Source organism: Acinonyx jubatus, chromosome D1 (assembly GCF_027475565.1).
Source record: "Acinonyx jubatus isolate Ajub_Pintada_27869175 chromosome D1, VMU_Ajub_asm_v1.0, whole genome shotgun sequence".
Lineage (NCBI taxonomy): Eukaryota > Metazoa > Chordata > Mammalia > Carnivora > Felidae > Acinonyx > Acinonyx jubatus.
The window spans coordinates 90,999,656-91,019,295 of record NC_069390.1 but is presented as its reverse complement, the minus strand read 5'-3'; the positions used below and the strand labels follow the sequence as shown (position 1 = coordinate 91,019,295).

The window sequence follows — 19,640 nt, the reverse complement described above, 5'->3', positions numbered from 1 at the left end:
AGGAAATGAGATTTAAGAGGCTTGGAATAGAAGAGAAAAAGGTTGCAGGTGAGGCTTAATGTGGATCCCAAGGAATGGCCATCCCTGGGGTAAAAATGGACTGGTGGGGATGGAGATGAAAAGGTTTTATTTCTTTATTTTTAAATTTTTAATCTCAACCATCACTTTGCCGTCAGAGTATACACCTAATGCAGCCAAACTGCACAGCGGCTTGTCCTGTTTGTTCTTGATGATCCTGACTTAAACCCATCTTGCTTAGTACCCTTTGCTTACAAAAATCTCCAACCAGATAAACCAAGGTGACCTCTATTTCGTTCTGTTGTTAGGTTTCGTAGGGTTTTAGAAGGACAAGCAACCAGGCAGGAGTATACCGGGGAGGGCAAAGAACAAGATGAGGTATCGCGAAGGACGGGATGAGGAAAGCGGTATGGGAAGCGCGTCGGGCGGTCCTAGGCTTCCTCGCACGCGGCGCGGGACGGGCGAGGCCCGGCCCACGGACTGCATTTCCCAGGCTCAGTCGCCCCGCCTGGCCCCGCCCCCTCCGCCGCTGCGGCCCCGCCCCCGCCACCCCGGGCGGCGCGGCGTGGCTCGGATCGTCTCCGCTCGGCTCGGCGCCCGCCCGACTTCCCAGCGGCCCCGTGCGGCCCGGGCATGCCCAGTTCGGGCGCAGCGGCCCCGGCCCTGGGAGCGCCCGGGCGGGAGCTGGCGGCCGGGCGTGAAGGGGCCAGGAGGAGCCGAGCGGACACGCGGTGGGCGAGGGGCCGGGCGGCGGAGCGGCCGGGTAGGTGCAGAGTGGCCGAGCCAGGCCCCTGGCGCCGCGTAGCGGGCGCGCGGCTGGGGCCTTGCGAGGCAGGGGCGGTAAGGGCGTGCGAGGACAGGGAGGCCCCGAGCGCGGAGGTGCGGGGTTCCGGGCAGGGGCTCCTGGAGGGGACCCCTGGCAGGAAGGTGCGGGCCCGAGCGGGGTCGGGCCGGGGCGCGGGACGCTGCCCCAGGTGCGGCGCGTCTATGTTTAGCTCTGCGTGTGACCGGAGGTGAGCGTGCTCCGCACCTCGTGTACGGCTGGGTTGCGGGAGGAGACTAGTTTCCGGTCGAAATTGGCAAGGAGCTAAGGCGAAGATGCGTCTGAGCCCGTGGGCCCGGGGCAATCCGTGGAGCCCCCTTGAGACGTGAGGATGCTCACCCTTTCTGCACCTGGTGTGGGCTAGGACAGGTTCCTGCTTTCCGGGCTTGGTGGCTTAGAAATGAAAGGACAGGAATGTGCCTCAGTAGATGCTTAATAAGTTCTAATGACTGCTGAGAATCTAATGGCCGTCTGTAGATCTAGGTTCAGAAGTTGTCCATGGGATGGCTCGGGTTAAACTAATTGCAAAGCTTGAGGAAAAAGGAGTCCCGACAGAAGGTCTGAACACCAGGGTTTTGAAGATTGTAATAGCCTTTCATTTGCTGTGATTTTGAGCAAGCCATTTAACTTCGGAGACTCAGTTCCTCCAGCTGTAAAATGATGGGAACCAGATGCATCTTCATTCCTTCCAGCTCAGTTGTAACGTTCCTCCTGTGTGGTCTTAAATTGTGTCAAGTTCTGTTTTTCTCCATGCTTCAGTTTTTGTCAAACCGGACAATCACCAAGAATTCCTGAAGGAAGGCTGTTAGGGTCTCTGTAGAGAATTGAAGTGACTTGTCCTACCAAGGCTGCTGTTGGCCACTAGGTAACCTGCCACTTGTACGTGCAGAAACCAGGTGTTCATGGCCACGGTTCAGATAACACAGCTGTTCTGCTGGACTAGAACTGCCGTGCTTCGTGCCCTGTGAGAAATCCAGACTAAGTGATTGGCTTCCTTAAATTCCCAGGCTAGTTCATGTTTATTGGGATTATGTTTATATAGAAGTTACCATTTTCATGTTATATCTTGTGTTCAAAAGACGAATGGAGAATTTTAAGATCCTTAATTTATAGATGAGAAAGTAGCTGGTTAAGAGTGAATCCGTGATAGTCTTTACAAACTGGTATCATCCTTGAACAGTTATTATTCACCTGGCAGCGAGTTATCCTGTCACTGTGAGGTGTTTTTGTTTTCAACTGGGAGTGTTAACAGAAGTTTCTTACCCTAGAAACTTCTTTATTCTGAAGTAATGGGATTTGACCTCAGGAGCAGATGGTACATATGGTGTTGTAAAAGTTGCCTTCCTACCACTATATTCCTTGTTCTTCTGGTTCTGGGTGGCACTAGTCCAGTTGGGTCAAGGTACAGTTTGAAGTGGTTATATATGTGACAAAATGTGCTTGTGTTTTGAGAGTTGAGTTTTATACAAGATGCTTGTGAAAGTCTCTCATAATTTTTGAAGCTAGATTTCTCATTCACCTGAGAAATGCATAAAATGAAAAAGTTACAGTATTTTAAAGAATGTTTATATACATGAACTTTTTTGGCCCAGTTTATAGTCCACCGTTTCTTGCGTGCATATTAAAATTGTGTGTATAGGGGCGCCTGTGTGGCTCAGTCAGTTGAGCATCCGACTTCGGCTCAGGTCATGATCTCCCGGTTTGTGGGTTCGAGCCCCTGTCGGCCTCTGTGCTGACAGCTCAGAGCCTGGAGCCTGCTTTGGATTCTGTGTCTCCCTCTCTCTGCCCCTCCCCTGCTCATGCTCTGCCTCTGTCTCTCAACAATAAATAAATGTTAAAAAAAAATTGTGTGTATATATATGTATATATTTAAAGTTGAAAACAGAGGGAGGCTTATTTGGTGGTCTAGGTGGGCAGTTTCACATTGTACCTTAAGCTCACTTGTATACCAGAGGATCCTGTGCATGAATTATAGTATTTAGTAATTCTTGCTAGAACTTTCATCTTGCTCTTGTGTTTTCATTCAAGTGTTTGAGGTTATACATCCAGCATAAATAATCGCTTAGGAGGATACTGAAATGTAATTATCACTCATCAAATCCTCAAGTATTTGGGAAGTGTAGAAGGGATAGTTAGGGACTTCAAGGCCTAAGGAGGCCTGGTCCAAGAGCACATTTACCCCATATAAAAGTGAAAGAGTGGGAAGTAATTTAAAATTTGTATTGCTTCGGTCGCCTGGGTCCCCAGTCGATTGTGAGATCGACCCCACATCCAGCTCCACACTGAGCGTGGAGCCTTCTTGGAATTCTCTCTCTCCTTCTTTTCCTCTCTTCCTCTCTCCCTCTCTGCCCCTCCCCTGCTCACGTGGTTACTTTATCTCTCAAAATAAACGTGAAAAAAATTGTATTGATTTCAGGTTTCAGCTGTTGCAGGTGTTATCTTAGTTCACTGTGTATCTACGGGAGTGCTGGAATCTTCTGCACTCTGAGTAGAGATGTAAATACATGGAAAACATCATCGTGTAGAAATGTACGTGAGGTAACTTACCTCTAAGATAACTGTTTGTTGCCCCATTATTTTCCATCTGTTTCCAGGTCCTTCATGATGAAAGATTTTGAGACGCTTCTCTCTCCTGTGTAGTTAGTAGTTTGGGTGGTGAAGAGATGGCTGACAGTGTCAAAACCTTTCTCCAGGACCTTGCCAGGGTAAGTATGTCATCAAGTAATCTCTTGATCTTTTTGCTACAGAAACCGACTAGGAAATCCTTTAGGGTTTTTTTGGGAATTTTTATTTTATTTGTTGGGTTCTTCACATGCAGGTTTTCATTCTCATCCATACTACTCAGGACAGTAAGTATTGTCCTGCATCTTCCAGAAGCTTGAGAGACCTATCTAGTGCATGTCTCTAGTATTGGAACCTTGGTCAGTTTGGCTCCAGAGCCTTTTCTTTAGAAAGATTTTTAGTGGGGGTGCCTGGGGGACTCAAGTCAATTAATCGTCCAACTTCGGCTCAAGTCATGATCTCATGGCTCATGAGCTTGAGCCCTGTGTTGGGCCCTGTAGTGACAGCTCAGAGCCTAGAGCCTGCTTGGGATTCTGTGTCTCCCTCTCTCTCTGTCCTTCCTCCACTTGTGCTCTCTCTCTCTCAAAAAATGAATAAACATTAAAATAAAGAAATGAAAAGCTTTTTATTTTGGGGGCGCCTGGGTGGCTCAGTCGTTAACCATCTGACTTTGGCTCAGGTTATGATCTCACATTCATGAGCTCGAGCCCTGCATCAGGTGAGCACGAACCCCGCTTCGGGTAAAACACGAGCCCTGCTTCGGGTGAGCCTCCTTTCTCTCTCTCTCCCTCCCTCCCTCCCTCCCTCCCTCCCTCTCTCCCTCTCTCCCTCCCTCCCTCCCTCCCTCTCTCCCTCCCTCTCTCCCTCCCTCTCTCCCTCTCTCTCTCCCTCCCTCTCTCCCTCTCTCTCTCCCTCTCTCCCTCCCTCCCTCTCTCCCTCCCTCTCTCCCTCTCTCTCTCTCTCTCTCTCTCTCTCTCTCTCCTCCTCCCTCCCTCCCTCCCTCCCCCCACTCTCCCCCCCCCTCTTTCTCTGCCCCTCATGGGATTATCTCTCTCTCTGCCCCTCCCTCACTTCTGCCCTCTCTCTCAAAAAAAAGTATACTGATACTTATATTAAAAAAAAAAACTTCTCATTTTGGAATAATTTTAGACTTACACAAAAGTTGCAGGATAGTACAAAGAGTTGCCCTATATCCTTCACCAGCTTCCCCTAATGTTATGTTATGTAACCTTGGTCCACTGGTCAAAATTAAACAATGAACATTACCTACTCTATTACCTACTCTATTCATATTTGCATTACAGAACCTATTTTCTCCCCATTCTACATGGTGCAGATGATACTCTAGGAAAATGTCCCATAAAGATCTGTTTAGGACTTAATAACCCAAATTAACCAATAGCACACAATTCCATCATAGTGGATGTCTGAGACTTAATGCCCTGGTTGTAGCCCATGTAGCTGTATTCCTGGGAGCAAGAGAGAGGTCCCTTCAATTGGTGGGGGGGGGGGGGGGGGTGGAGGGGAACATGGGGGCGGTCCTTGCTCAGTGGGAGTGCTTAAAAGTTCATTACATTTTAGAGTAAAAGAGGGGGAATTGGAGTATCTCAGAAGGGTCAAAGAGACTTCATGCAATGAGATCTACTTTTAATACCTTTACCTCCTCATCTTGCCATTCTTGTGCTGTAAAATTCCAACCCTGAATCAGGTGTACAATGTACTGTTTAATGTTTGTCTGCCCCAGTAGACTGTAAACATCTCAGAGGTGGGGATCTTGTCATTGTTCTAGCACATACAAGGCCCTCAGCCATTTAAACTTAACTACCTTAAATATTTAAACAATTTGTGGAAGATTTAGAAGTTAAAAGCAAAATAAGACTAGTAAGATCAGGTGCACACTGGCAATTTATGCTATCAGTGGTTAGTACATAATCATTTGCCCATTCCCATTTTTATGTATCCTGGGAGTTATATCTAAAGTTTGTTTTAGCTAATAACAATAGGTAAAAATGCCATTTTTGAGTCCAGATTGGCTTTTGCTTCCAGAATGTCTTTTTTCTTCCTATTCTTTGTGAGGTTGAATACCCCAGTGCTACCATTCTACCCTGGAAATAAGCTTTTTGGGACACATATTTTAAACTTTTTTTTGTCGTTTTTTGGTTGTATACTCTTCCTGCTAAATTATACATTTATTGAGCATTTTTATATGACCAATGTCTAGCTTATTGAAGATGCTTAATGTGTGGGTGAATGGATGGATAAATGAGTGTAGTTTTTGGGGCTGGGTGATAGGCAATTCTGGAGGTTGTAGCACTAACAATTTTCTGCTATTGGAGCTCTTCCAATATGGTTGGCAAGAGCTTCTGTCACTGTCTTAATAGACTTAACCTTCTCCCCCTTCATACACTCTTTAAGGACATTTTTTTCTCCAGCTCTACCGCCATATTATCTCTGTCTTATGTGGCATGCTCTTATCCTCCAGCTGTTCACATTTTATAGTAATGATTTCTTTGTGTCTTTCTCCATCTGTGGTCATTCTAGAGACCAGTGTTTAATTTGTCCTCAGTATCACTAGAGTTTAGCACAGGATAGAGGACATACTAGGGGCATTTGATTAATACTGAAAGAATATAGGGGAGGGCAATACTGGGCTCTGTAGTCTTAAGTGTAGAGGGATTGGAAAGCCACTGTTTTGCAACCATGTTCTTCAAACTTGGTTTGAGCAAGAATTGTCAGTGGGTACTAAATCTAGGGCAGAGAACTTGAGCAGGATACTTGCCTGGTCTCAGCCCTGTCTGCCCACCCATAGCTGATTAATTGCAAGATGAAAAGTTTGCAACCATATAGTGGAGAAAAGCTGGACAACCCCTTGACTGAGTATGTAAAATTAACATGACTCGCAAGGGCAGACAGATGTCATGTGTCTCTGGATGTAATACCGGGAAGGGCACATCAGCACTTCTGTGATATTCCTGCCCCAAAAGGGGCAACATGGGTCTAATTGTGAGTGGACCTGAATTGAGAGAATAGCATGAAATAACTGGCCTCTGTATTTCAAAAAGAAAGACAGGCTGAAGAGCTGTTTCTGATTGAAAGAGGCTAAAGAGCCATGACCGCTAAAGGTAGTATATGATTCTGAACTGATTTCTGACACGGTGAAGGGTAAACATGCCCTAGAGGGCATTATTGGGACAAATGGAGAAACTGGAATATAGACTGTAGATTCAAGTATTTCGGTATTAAATTTCTTGAATTGGTAACTTGTGTTTATATGGAAGAATATCATTCTTAGAAATACACATTCTGATATAGGAAAAATGCATATGTGTAAATAATTAATTCACCACATTTATTATTACTTCGCAAAGCTGGAGAAAGGATATTTGGAAGTTCTATTCTTACAACTCCTATAAATTTTGAATTATATCAAAAGATTAAGTCTCCCTTAAGCCATGTAGCAGAGAAATTTCAATAGTTTCCACTGTTATTTCACTTTATGTAATTTTGGAAAGTCTCCTGATGTGTATTCCTCCCTCTTTAATACAGGGAATCAAAGACTCCATCTGGGGAATTTGTACCATCTCAAAGCTCGATGCTCGGATTCAGCAAAAGAGAGAGGAGCAGCGTCGAAGAAGGGCAAGCAGTGTCCTGGCACAGAGGAGAGCCCAAAGTATAGAAAGGAAACAAGAGAGGTAACAGCGGGGGCTGATGTCAGAAAATATCTGAGGGGGAGGGCGCTTCAGAAAGTGGCTGGTCCTTAGTGTAGAATGAAGACCTTATATAGTCAATTAGAGTTTCAGTATCCCCTTTGTTTTTTGTACTTTTTTTCCAAAAAAATGTTACGGGTGACTCTTTTTCTTTTCCCCACGTTCAGTTAAACTAGGGTCTACTAATAATGCTTGTTCAGAATATCATGGTGTTTTGGGGCACCTGGGTGGCTCAGTTGGTTGTGTCTGACTCTTCAGTTTGGCTCAGGTTGTGATCTCAGGGTCGAGGGATCCAGCCGCCTCCCCCCCCCAATCAATCAATCAATCAATATTTTAAGAAATTAAAAAAAAAAGAATGCAGAGATTTATATAAACTGACATTTAAAAAATAATGTCATGGTGTTTTAAAAAGACAGAATGGTGAATAGAGAACTGCAAATAATAATTATAAGAATCTGTTTTCCTAGAAATATTTTTCTTTAATGTTCATGTATTTTTGAGACAGAGGGGGAGAGAGTGCACAGGAGAGAGCGCTCCCAGGCGAGTTGAGGAGGGGCAGAGCAAGAGGGAGACAGATCTCCGAAGCAGGCTCTGTGCTGAGCCCAACGCAGGGCCTGAACTCAGGAACCATGAGATCATGACCTGAGTCGAAGTCGGACATTTAACCGCCTGACCAACTGAGCCACTCAGGAGCCCCTAAGAAATATTTTTAACCATTTCTTATTGACACTGGGAGAACATTGAGAGAACAGTAGGTGCTGGAAAAATAATGGTAACCAACAAAAGGTAATGGTGAGTGAGTGAGTGAGTGAATGATGATTTGGAAATGGCCTGTGTGCCATATTAGCTGAATGCATGTGGTCTTTTCCAGTGAGCCGCGTATCGTTAGTAGAATTTTCCAGTGCTGCGCTTGGAATGGTGGAGTATTCTGGGTGAGTTCTTTTTCCTCAAATGCCCGGTGCCTTACAAGCATCTTCAGATTGTTGCTCTCTTAATAGCTTTCAATTCTTTTCTTGAAACTGAGACAAGTAGCTTTCACCTACTGATACATGCTTAAACCATAACTGGGAATCTGTACATCTGCAATGATTTTATTTCCACTCAAAGAACACTTGTATGTAAATGTCAGGGATAGCCCTGAATATACACTTCATTTTTAAAAAACGACTCATTCACAAGTTTTAATGTTAGCGGTAACAGTTTCTCTTGACATGGGGCATTTTGGAGAAGAGCAGCTATCAGAAGGGAAAGGCAGAAGGACAAGAGCAAGGTTATCCTTGCACCTGGTCTTATCATTCTACTAGAATTGATGACTATTGAAAACCCACACCAGAAAATGTTGCCTAGAGTTAACTGAGAGCCAACACGGGCTTAAGCGAAATTTGAGTACTTTGAAGAACGGGTAGTGAGATTTTTTTTTTTTTTTTGGACTTGGAATTCCATGTAATCCAACTTGTCTTAATCCAAACATTTCACAGATGTTTTCGGATATTTGCTTAATAAAATATTACTATGTATTTAGTATGTGCCTGTATTTTGGTCTGAATATTATTTAAAATGTTTGTCTGTGTCCCTAAGACCCTCTGTTTTTACAAGCAATGTCAGGTTTGTACCTTAGAGAAGGACTAGGCTGTAGAAACGGGTCAAGTTTTGGTGCCTCTTCAGGGCTCCTTGAAAAGGCACCTCCATCTGGAAAATGACACTGAAACTTGGAACTCTTTTTAAAGAAGAGCTTTTAATGTTTACTTTATTCTTTCCTTTAGTTAAGTCTCCTCTTGTTTTATCGAGTGTTTATTCCTGTACTCCAGTCAGTAACAGCCCAAATTATTGGTAAGTATATGCATTCCTGGGTGCCTGGGGCGGAGGTACAAGGGATTGTCCCTGTCTCCCTCAGTTTACCGAACACTTCCCTGTTCCAGGAGCTTTAGCTGTTTTTAGCTCAAGCCTGTCAACAACCCTTTGAGTGGGTACTGTTACCAACATCATTTTCGTGGATGAGAAAATGGAAGTTAGTTACCTGAGGTTAAACTATTAGTAAGGGGCCGAGCTGGGATTTAAACCCAGGTAGTTTCCTTTATACTGTGTACTGTCAAAGGTCTGTGATGTGTCAGTCAGCACCCGGTAAGCGGGTCTGTCTCAAGGTAAGCAGCACATATCTAGGACTATTCCAATGAGAGCTGTGGCTAGAATTTGATGTGTCTACGAAGAGGAGAACTATCTGAAGTAGTCATGGTCGTGTGCTGGAAAGAAACACAGGGTGTGTGTGTGTGTGTGTGTGTGTGTGTGTGTGTGTGTGTGTGTGGTGAGGGAGAATAGTCACCAAGTAGGGGGTTCCGTATTCGGTCTTTTTTGTTTTTCATTTCTCCAGTTACAGTGACAACTCTCTTTTCCCCTTTCTTAGGTGATCCATCACTACATGGAGATGTTTGGTCGTGGCTGGAATTCTTCCTTACGTCCATTTTCAGTGCTCTTTGGGTACTTCCTCTGTTTGTGCTTAGCAAAGTTGTCAATGCCATTTGGTTTCAGGTAGGTCCAGGAGAGAATGGAGTCTGGGTGCTGCCGCATGATGGGTTGGTGGGTGGCAGGTTTTAGCCTGTGAGTGGTGGCCATGCAGGAACGATTTCATAGCCTTAACCTTTGTCGGTCATGCAGCCAGTGGTGATTTTTGTGCTCTTGTAAAAAAAAAAAATGGAATTACTGTCGCAGTCGCAAAAGCATCTCATGGCCAGATGTCCGGGGGCTTTTCTCACCTGGCGGATCTAATGGTAGATCAGTGGCCTTAGCTTTGGGAATGGATAGTGAAGCCGTCTTATTCATGTTTTGGTGAGCTGCTTTCTCTGTTACAGGACATAGCTGACCTAGCATTTGAGGTGTCAGGGAGGAAGCCTCACCCATTCCCTAGTGTCAGCAAAATAATTGCTGACATGCTCTTCAACCTTTTGCTGCAGGCTCTTTTCCTCATCCAGGTGAGACTGGCCTTCTGGGTACATGGGCAAATTTTGAAAAAGGATTCACCAGAGGGAGCTTCACAAAGACAGGGTGTTGCATTTATACGGGGGCAGATAAGCTTTATGGGAGGTAATGCTTTTTAAATAATTTTTTCACAGAAACAAATAGAGAATTTAAAAATCCTAAAATGATAAGCAACACGAACTTACCAGCTCTTCCTTGCTCATGGGCATTGTCCACTCTCCTGCTGTTGAGACCCTTACGGAGCATCTGTGAGGCTATCTAGGCAGAGGGGGAGGACTCAGTGGCAGGTGAATAGTGTTAGTTCTCTGAAGTGTTGGAATTAAGATTCTCCATATTTGTTCTTCAGGGGATGTTTGTGAGTCTCTTTCCCATCCACCTTGTTGGTCAACTGGTTAGTCTTCTGCATATGTCCCTTCTCTACTCACTGTACTGCTTTGAATATCGTTGGTTCAATAAAGGTGAGTCTGTGTAAAGAAACTCAGAAGTAGGATGTCCAGTCCAGAAGTGCTGCGAAGCAGACTTCTTAAACTGTTCAATACTTAGGCCATTGGCAAACCATCTTTGGAAGGAAGTAGCCTCTTTGGCAAGAGAGAATTTTCACTTAAGGGGTTTTAACCCTTAACTTTGATGCTGGGGGATATGGCAATGTAACATTGTCTTTATGCTGCTTAATTTGATGTAGCTCTGACTGAGCCATGCGATAGCATAAAAGAGCATGCATTATTCTGAATTAGAGAAATTATTTGATGTCAGTGCTTTCATATTCTTTTGGGGATGTTTTAAAAGACCTTGGCATATTTGTCTGGGTGTCCCATGTTTGGAAGAGGTTAATTGATTTCTAGAGAATGGCTGCCCTTTTATTTGATACCTTTGTTCAGGACTCATCATGACAAAGGATGCTGATGAGGTAATTCATGATTCTTAGCAGCTTTGAAATTGTGATTGTTGAACTGAAAAGCTTTGCACAGAAGCCTTTCCATATTCAAACAATTCCAATTTGTATGCTTTTTTTAACTGTTCTACATGACAGATCTGTACCTAAAACTGAGACCTCAAATAATTTTTCTATGTAGTCATTTGACTAAAAGGAAATAAGCGATCTAATTGTATCAGCTCTCTTGTTTTAGGAATTGAAATGCATCAGCGGTTGTCAAACATAGAAAGGAATTGGCCTTACTACTTTGGATTTGGTTTGCCCTTGGCTTTCCTCACAGCAATGCAGTCCTCATATATTATCAGGTAATTTGACCTGAGGGACTTGATGGGGACTAGTAAAAATAAAGACTCATTGTAGGGAGCACCTTCCGTATACCTGCTCCTGTGGTAGGCATTTTCCATTCTTACTTGGCTGTCAGGTCTGTAGACTTTTTCTCCTTGACAGATAGTCAGATGTTTGTCAGCATTAAAATCTAGCCTGCATGATTCTATATGCCATATATACTCTTTTATGTTGCCTCCTGGAGCAGTGTTAAAAGTAGCTGGTGCTTAGGAAAAAAAAAATTTTGGAGATGTTTGAAACATTAAGATTTCATCAAGCCATGATGTTAGCTCTGGAGGCAAGGGAACTTTGGGCTTCTCTAATATCCCTTCCAAAGTCTTGGCTGTCATGAAGGTGACTATTTCCCTTCTGTTTACAGTGGCTGCCTCTTCTCCATCCTCTTTCCTCTATTCATTATCAGCGCCAATGAAGCAAAGACCCCTGGCAAAGCATAGTAAGTATTAGCCAGTGTTGGCTAAAATGTAGTAACTAATGTAAGCTATCTGTCTGTGTAAAGAATCAGGGCTATAACATCACAATTATAGGAATGAGAGTTTTTAAAAAATAGCCTCTTACATTGTAGGAAAACATTAATACACACTATGATGAGAGAAAAACACTTGTGGAATGGATTCGCCAATTTTTCCCAGGCATATATGCACATTACATTACAAAGAATTACACATATTCTTAAAATTTAACAGTTCACTGAACATAAGGCACTTGTAAACACCTATGGGTAAGTCCATTTTTGTAATAATGGCCAACTTTTTATAGTGGGCTATGTGATTTGGCTACATGAGTTTATTGATAGTAAAAGTACTATGAATCTTCAGCAATAATAATAGCACTCCTGAAGTTTAAAAAAAAAAGTTTAATCTTTGATCAGTTTTGCTGAAGTCAGTGAGGATACATGTATTAAACATTTCAGATCTGCTTTGGGTGTTGGCTCACTCTTGCTCACTGTAATTGCAGGCTCTGTAATTGGCTGTCCCCTGAAACTCTTGAAAATGGAGCACATGTAGTATTTGATGTCTTCAGACATGGCTTGATGTTTATACTCTGAAGTCAGCCATAGACAAGTACTCCTCAAATCAGAATTAACCTGAAATGTAACTTTATTTCCTCGAAGCCTGACACTCCCAGTGGTGATTCTGTCGTACTTATGACCGCATCAGACCCAGTGCATTCTTTGGTTGCTGCCTGTTAACCCATGTGTCTCGTGTCTGTCCTTCCTTGATCAAATTTCAGTTCTCCTATTTCCCCCTATGTCATTTAAAAATGTTTAACCTAAATTTTTAAGTTTAAAAATAAGCTGTCAAGTAGTGAAAACACGAAGTTTGAGCAGCTGGGGATCTAACAAGTCGGGTCTCTTTCCTTTCAGCCTTTTCCAGTTGCGCCTCTTCTCCTTGGTGGTTTTCCTAAGCAACAGACTTTTCCACAAGACGGTCTACCTGCAGTCTGCCCTGAGTAGCTCAACCTCTGCTGAGAAATTCCCTTCACCGCATCCGTCTCCTGCCAAACTGAAGGCTGCTGCAGGCCACTGAGTCGCCTGCCACCCAGAGGGGATGGGCGGGATCAGAAGAGGGCTGTAGGAGCTCCTTTCCTTGTCACCTCCTCTGCCAGAGAAGGCAGGACCCGCTCTGCCAAGGGCCCGCTGCATACTCCCTTCTCTCTGAGGAATTGGGATTTTTGTCTCTGGTGCGCATAAGGCAGAATCTTCCTGACACCAGTATGTGGATTTCTAACATCGGTGGGTCTGAATGGACCACAGGTTTTTCTGCAGCTCTTTTCTAGCACTTGCCAGCCCCCGTGCCTGGACTGATTTGAATACTTTTTTTTCTCCCTGTGCCATTTACCCTCCCAACTCCCCTTCTTCCTGCCTTCCACCACCCTCTGGATGAATGGATTTTGTAATTCTAGCTGTTGTATTTTGTGGACCTGTTAACTTTTTTGTTGTTTTTCTGTGAAGCACATATATTGGATGTGGGAGGCGAAGGAGCATCTCATTTGCTCCGGGTCACTCCCTTTATAGCCATCACTGTCTTGTTTCTTGTAACTCAGGTTAGATTTTGGTCTCTCTTGCTCCACTGCAAAAAAACAAGCCCGAAGAGATGGGACAGGAGGAAAGACCTCACAACCAGATCTGCTGGGTCTTGAGGAGTGATTTTCTTCCCCTTGAAGGGGAAAAGCTTTTTTCCACTGGTACACCGAAAGTTCCCCAGCTGTAGGGAAGTACCAGTTTCGGACAAGTGCCACACAACACCGAATGCTCAGAGAACCTGCACTTTTAACTCTGGAGGTCCGAAGTGTGCTGCTGGCCGCTTCCGGGTCTGTCTGGAATTTCAAAGGAATCCTGGGTGCTGCAGATAGGAACTGAAGGGGTAAATTTATTAAACCCATTAAGCCTGTGATTGGTTGGTGTTTTCCTGTCATTTTAGAGACTAAATATGGGGGAGGGGGGCAGATGTCAAAACACTTGTCCAATTTTAAAATGTCACAATTAAACGTGAGCTGGTTTCCCACAAGTGTGTAATGGTTGGATTTTCAACAGTCATCACCTTGTGAAACGTTAAAAAAGGTTAAGTGGAACACACGACTTTGCCTTGGATAATTTGGTTGTGGTTTTGAGAGATTAGTCCTAAAAAATGTTCCCTAAGAAAGTGCGGAGTGTGTGATTATAATCATGTTTACATCTTGTGAAAGAATTGGGAATTGTTTATTTTAAAGTCTGTATGTATCTATGTCTCCTGCATATTCAGGAAGGGTGGGAGAGGCTTTTAGGTTTCAGTGTATTGAACGTTTGCATTTGGCAAGAGGTTAGACATTTGCTTCACAGAAACGTTTATTACATACCAGACAGTAAGGATGTAAAATTCATTGCTGAGAGACATAAAAGCAAGTTCAAAGTATAGAAGGTTTTAAAATAATGGGCATCTTGGAAGTGGGTGTTGTTACCAGATTGTGCACAAGAAAATGTAAATGACATAGTTAAAATAAGGTTTCCTTCCAATATTCATCTGTGATATCTTTGGTCATTTGACAGTAGTATTGCAGAGAAATACTTCCAGGTTGCTGTGGGGGTGGTTTGATAAAGATCTTCATATTTCATCAGCAATTACCTTATTTAAGATTAAATTTTTACAATTGGCATAGTTATTTAAGTGGCCGCATCTTTGCTGCCTGAAATTTGTGTTTGTACAACTAAGCTGGTCTTAGTTTGGAAGGGTGGGAGGTTAAGTGGATGAAGTGATGCTTATCCAGCACTGTGACTGGCTATAGAAGATGCTTAAAGATGGAAGTGAGGAATCCACAGTTTTATTAGTGTAACTGAGAGGCCAGGCCTGCACAAATGATAGATTAGACATATCTATAACAGAAATCTGGCCACAGTCTCAAATGAGATGCACGCAAAAGCAGTATGAACTTTTCGTACATTTTCATTAGGGGGAGGCCTGAGGGCAGTGGTTAGCAAATTAGAATTGAAGGGAGATTAGGCTGTGTTTTTGCCAAGTTCGGAATGGCAATTTGAGGCAGATGAACAGTAACAAAGTAAGGGAGATCACATTGCTAAACATGAGAGAGCTTGAGTTTTAACCATGCAACCAGGAGGATCTAAGGATTCCTGTTCACAAAAGTTCTTTTTAGGAATAGGCATCATGACTTTGACAGGTATTTGTGCTTCAACACACTACCCTTGTACCCCATCTAGAGCTTAGTCACCCATTGTAGCAGCTTGAAGAATTAGAAAGTGGACACTTCAGACCTCAGGATGTTTTTAAATTGGTTGGAAAGTTTTAAATGGACAGATTCACATTCCTACTTAATTGCTCTGCACTTAGGAAGGGGCCAAGAGAAAGTTGAAGAGGGATTGAGAAGAGGACAGCCAGTGGTTGGAAGTTTTTGAACCACCTTAAAAGAATAACAACTGTGGGAATAAAAAAGGCAACTGTAGTTGTCTGTTCACTGTCTATTCAGTTTCTCTCCACTTACATTTCTGATAACAGTAGTACATTCAGCTTCTACGTTCATGTGTTTACCTCTATCCAGACCGTTCTTGTAAAGGCTATCAGCTCAGTAGTACAGTGGAATTTCCCTCCTTCCCCATTTACATTCCCCCTATGCTATAATGACCCACAGAAGTTAAAAGGAAGCTGACTACAGTGTAACTTCTGCCTTTTAAATAATGAGAGCCATGCGTCACTGAAATATTTTGGAGTCCATAGAGAGTCCATAGAGCCAATGGATGACTTCATCATGTAACATTTGACTGCCTTCTCTGTTGGGCACTGTGCAAAGTACTGGGGATTCAAGGATGATCCAGAAAGATGATTACTGTCCTCTTGGACAACAGTGCTGTGAAAGAGAGTGACAAGTGATCAAAATTTTAAAAATAACATGTTCAAATAGCTGCTACTTTCCATAGGTCTTAAAGCTGGAAAAAACACTGGATTTCAGAGAATCTCAGTGGGATGAGAGGTTAGGCTGTACACTCAGCCTCCCATTCTTGTATTCATTCTCTGATCTCAAATTTAAATGTTTTGTAGTGCTTTCAGACCCATGGAGAAAATAAATAGTTCTGGACCAGCATCAGAAGCCTCTCTGGAGCTTTCCCAAAATACACGTAAGACCACCTGGACCTGGGGACGTCTGGGTGGCTCAGTCAGTTAAGCTCTGACTTCGGCTCAGGTCGTGATCTTGCAGTTTGTGAGTTCGAGCCCTGTGTCAGGCTCTGCTCTTGACAGTGCAGAGCCTGCTTGGGATTCTCACTCCTCTCTATCCCTCCCCCACTCATGCTTTCTCTCTCAAAATAAATAAAAGACCACATGGACCTGGAGGAAAGTTAATTCCAGAACAAAAGGTAACTTTAAAAATTCTAATAACTACTTTCATAGAAATTTGGGAACTTGGCATCCATAAAGTAAGAACACTTACTTATGAAAAGGGGGTGAAATAGGAAAGTTCTTAGACATTAAAGCAATTGTGAAAATGAGATGGCTTATAAAAGTTACACTGAGAAAATATGAACAGACATTTCTCCAAAGAACACATCCAGATGGCTAATAGACACATGAAAAGATGCTCAACATCAATCATCATCAGGGAAATACATATCAAAACTATGATGAGATACCACCTCACACCTGTCAGAATAGCTAAAATAAGAGACAAGTGTTGGCGAGGATGTAGAGAAAAAGAAACCCTTGTGCACTGTGGGTGGGAGTGGAAAACAGCATGGAGCACCCTCAAAAAATTTTTAAAAAATTATCCTACAATGCAGTAGTTGCACTACTGGCTATTTACCCAGAGAATACAAAGATACTAATTCAAAGGGATACATGCACCCTTGTGTTTATTGCAGCATTATTTACATTAGCCAAACTATGGAAGCAGCCCAAGTGTCCTTTGATAGGTGAATGGATAAAGAAGTGGTGTGTGTGTGTGTATATAGTGGAGTATTAGCCATAAAAAGAAATGTTGCCATTTGCAATGACAATGGATGGAGCTAGAGAATAAGATACTAAGTGAAAGAAGTCAGAGAAAGATATACTATATGATTTCACTCGTGGAATTTAAGAAACGAGCAAAGGAAAAAAAGACAAACCAAGAAACAGACTCTTAACAATAGAGAAGGAACGTGGTTACCAGAGGGGAGGGGAGGGGTGAGTGGGCGAAATAGGAGATGGGGATGAAAGACTACATTTATCAGGATTAAAAAATAAATGATTTTAAAAAGTGACACTGAGGAGCCTAAATTAGAGAACTGAAAGATAAAATTAAGGAAAGTTCTCAGAACATAGAGCAGAATGATCAAGACATGGAAAAAGTTAAGAATCATGCAAATGTCCAAAAATCAGGAGGTCTGGCATTCATTTAAATAGCACCTTCAGAAAATGAGAACAGGAACAAGGGGACAAGAATACAACCAAAGAAAATTTCCTGGACTGATGACAAAATTGGAGTTTTCGGATAAAAAGTTCCTGCAAAAGTAAAGCAGCAAAAATGAAAGAAAAACACATAGATGGGATCTTTAAGGAAAAGCCATTCATCAAAGAGAAAAATAGGTTACTTGCAGAGGATTGTGATTGACATGGGCATTAGGCTTCCTAAGAACAACTCTAGATGACAGAAGATAAAATGCCTTAAAAGGGTGCTTTGTGTGTGGTCGTGTATAAGGGATGGGTGAGTCCCAATTTTGTTTCCATAATTCTAACTGTGTTATTAAGGGCAAAACAAAGGCATTGTTTGCTTTCCACTCTGCTTTCTTGAAAAAATTACTTGAAAATCTATCAAAGGGAAAAATCCAAGAAATAGATGAGTAACTGAAACAAAACAAAATACCCAACCAAACAATGTGAAACAGTGAAATAGGTGCATTAGGAAGAAATCTTGGTAATGTAGCTTTTGCAGCACACCTGGAAACGTAGATTCTGGGGAGAACATCTTGAAGAAAAAAATAGCTACTGTTACTCTTGTGTGCCTCAGATGAGATGAAGGCATGTGTTCTTTTGATCAATGAGGTAAAAGATGTTAAGTAGACACTTCAGGAAAGACCAAGAGCTTCACAGGAATGAACTGACTCCTACAAAGCAAGCAAAATCTAGCTTTATTCTAAGCAATTGATGAAATAGTAAAAATAGTGTTTCTGAAAGAACCAACTCAAAACTTTTGGTTCAATAAAGCAGGAGGAAGGAGGATTAATTAATATGCTGAATTTATGTATCATATCTGGGTTTACAATAACTATAATTTCCCCCATGACTGCTGTCCCGACCTTGATTTTACTTACAGAGAAGACTTTCCCTATCAATTGGCAATAAAGAATCATCCTAACAATAGGCTTAAATTTTGAACTTTGTTCTTGAGTAGTATACTTTGACTTTGGAAAAAAATTGACTTAATTTTACCACCTGGAAACTTATGAGATTCCCTTTAAGAAACATACATGTTCAACAATTTTTTAAAAATTAATGAAAAACCAAGATTTTATGTTCTTGAAACAGTTTTTTTTTTTTACTTCAAAGGAATCTATTTTTAATTCCTTTTTCTTTTTTGACAAGAAAAAAAAATCAGCTCTTGTTTTGAAGAAGCATTTACTGGAAGTTCTGCAATTCCTTCAGGTTCAGCTTTAGTTTGCTTGCATTAGCAAAATTACAGTGAACACATTGTAAAAAAGCAAAAAAAAAAAACCAAAAAACCCAAAAAAAACCCAGAGCTGTTGAATCATAACGGCCCAGGGTCAGCTTGGTCATGTGAATTGTGAAAAGTACCTATGATTTTGAAGCACTGATTTAAATATGCTTTCAGTTTCTTTGGTGGTTTGCATTCACAGCGTAAATAGGAAGAGAAGTGCGTGGTGGCATCGGCACTTAGAAGTTACCGACGCTCCCATTTTCTTTGGCGTAGCTTTTGCCCACTGCAGTGTGTGGGTGTGTGTACACACGCGTGTCTGAGAGGGGACGGGATTGGCTGCTGAACTTCGCCCTTCTCCCTCTTCCCCCCCCCCGCCCCCCCCCCAGGGGGAGGGCGGTTAAGGGGGAGAAGAGATAAGTGGTTAGGGGTGAGCCGACAAAGCACAGCAAGGCTGCGTGCTGGGTCTCCGGAAAAAGCTTGTCTACTGCTTGCAAGGACTGCCCCTGCGGCGGTGGCTGACTTACTAGCCTGGCAATGGAGAGTCTGCCAATTTAACGCCCACGATCCTTTTAGGGCTAGGCATGCTCGTTCACGAAGTCGGGGGCTTAAGAAAAGGATACGCCTCGAGAAATCGGCAGGGCTCTCTCGTCTATCGCTGTCAAAAACAGCTCTTGAACGAACTGTCGGACAAATCCCGTACAAGATATAACGGTCTGGACGAGAAAGCGTTTGAGTGTTTATTTAAAATATGTAGAATGTTCTTCCCTCCTCTTCTCTAACCTTATGTTTGGTGACGGTCAATTTCTACAATCTCCTGGAAACCGAGAGGGGAGATACCCTAACCCGGCTTTTTGGGATTTGTAGATTCGGTTTATTCCTCCGCGTAGTTTCCGCTTCTGGTCACATGACTGGGGTAACCCGCCACACCTTCATCTCCCGCGACTCCTTCGCGGTCCGCAGACCGACACGTCACTCCTCGGCTCTCAACCAAACTGCTCCGAGCACGTTCTTTCCGCGCTTTCACTCTCTTGAGCGGGTCTATCACAGCGCTACAGGAGCACGAAGTCCCGCCCCCTGACGGCTGAGTGATATCTGTATTGCCCAGTTAAGAAGTAGGAGCGCGCCTTTGTCCCCGCCTCCAGCCCTGACAGACAGTTCCACAATC

General features: G+C 43.0%; 1 protein-coding gene across 1 annotated transcript; it reads left to right on the top strand.

Annotated features, from left to right (window-relative positions):
- Nucleotides 1–633: 633 nt before the first annotated feature.
- On the top strand, nucleotides 634–13,869 carry EI24 (EI24 autophagy associated transmembrane protein). The gene is made up of 11 exons (XM_027036861.2): nucleotides 634–781; nucleotides 3,436–3,546; nucleotides 6,950–7,095; nucleotides 7,982–8,042; nucleotides 8,874–8,940; nucleotides 9,512–9,636; nucleotides 9,957–10,076; nucleotides 10,430–10,541; nucleotides 11,211–11,322; nucleotides 11,721–11,795; nucleotides 12,726–13,869. The coding sequence occupies exons 2-11, from the start codon at nucleotides 3,505–3,507 to the stop codon at nucleotides 12,886–12,888; spliced, it is 1,023 nt and encodes a 340-aa protein (XP_026892662.1). The 5' UTR covers nucleotides 634–781; nucleotides 3,436–3,504; the 3' UTR covers nucleotides 12,889–13,869.
- The last annotated feature ends 5,771 nt before the right edge of the window (nucleotides 13,870–19,640 follow it).

What these genes read in the sequence shown, in the direction of transcription:
- EI24 (XM_027036861.2), top strand. Translation starts at nt 3,505, where the DNA reads ATGGCTGACAGTGTCAAAACCTTTCTCCAGGACCTTGCCAGG. An exon ending in ATAGAAAGGAAACAAGAGAG is followed by an intron (nt 7,096 to 7,981) that starts GTAACAGCGGGG and finishes GGTCTTTTCCAG; the next exon opens with TGAGCCGCGTATCGTTAGTA. An exon ending in GGAATGGTGGAGTATTCTGG is followed by an intron (nt 8,043 to 8,873) that starts GTGAGTTCTTTT and finishes TCTTTCCTTTAG; the next exon opens with TTAAGTCTCCTCTTGTTTTA.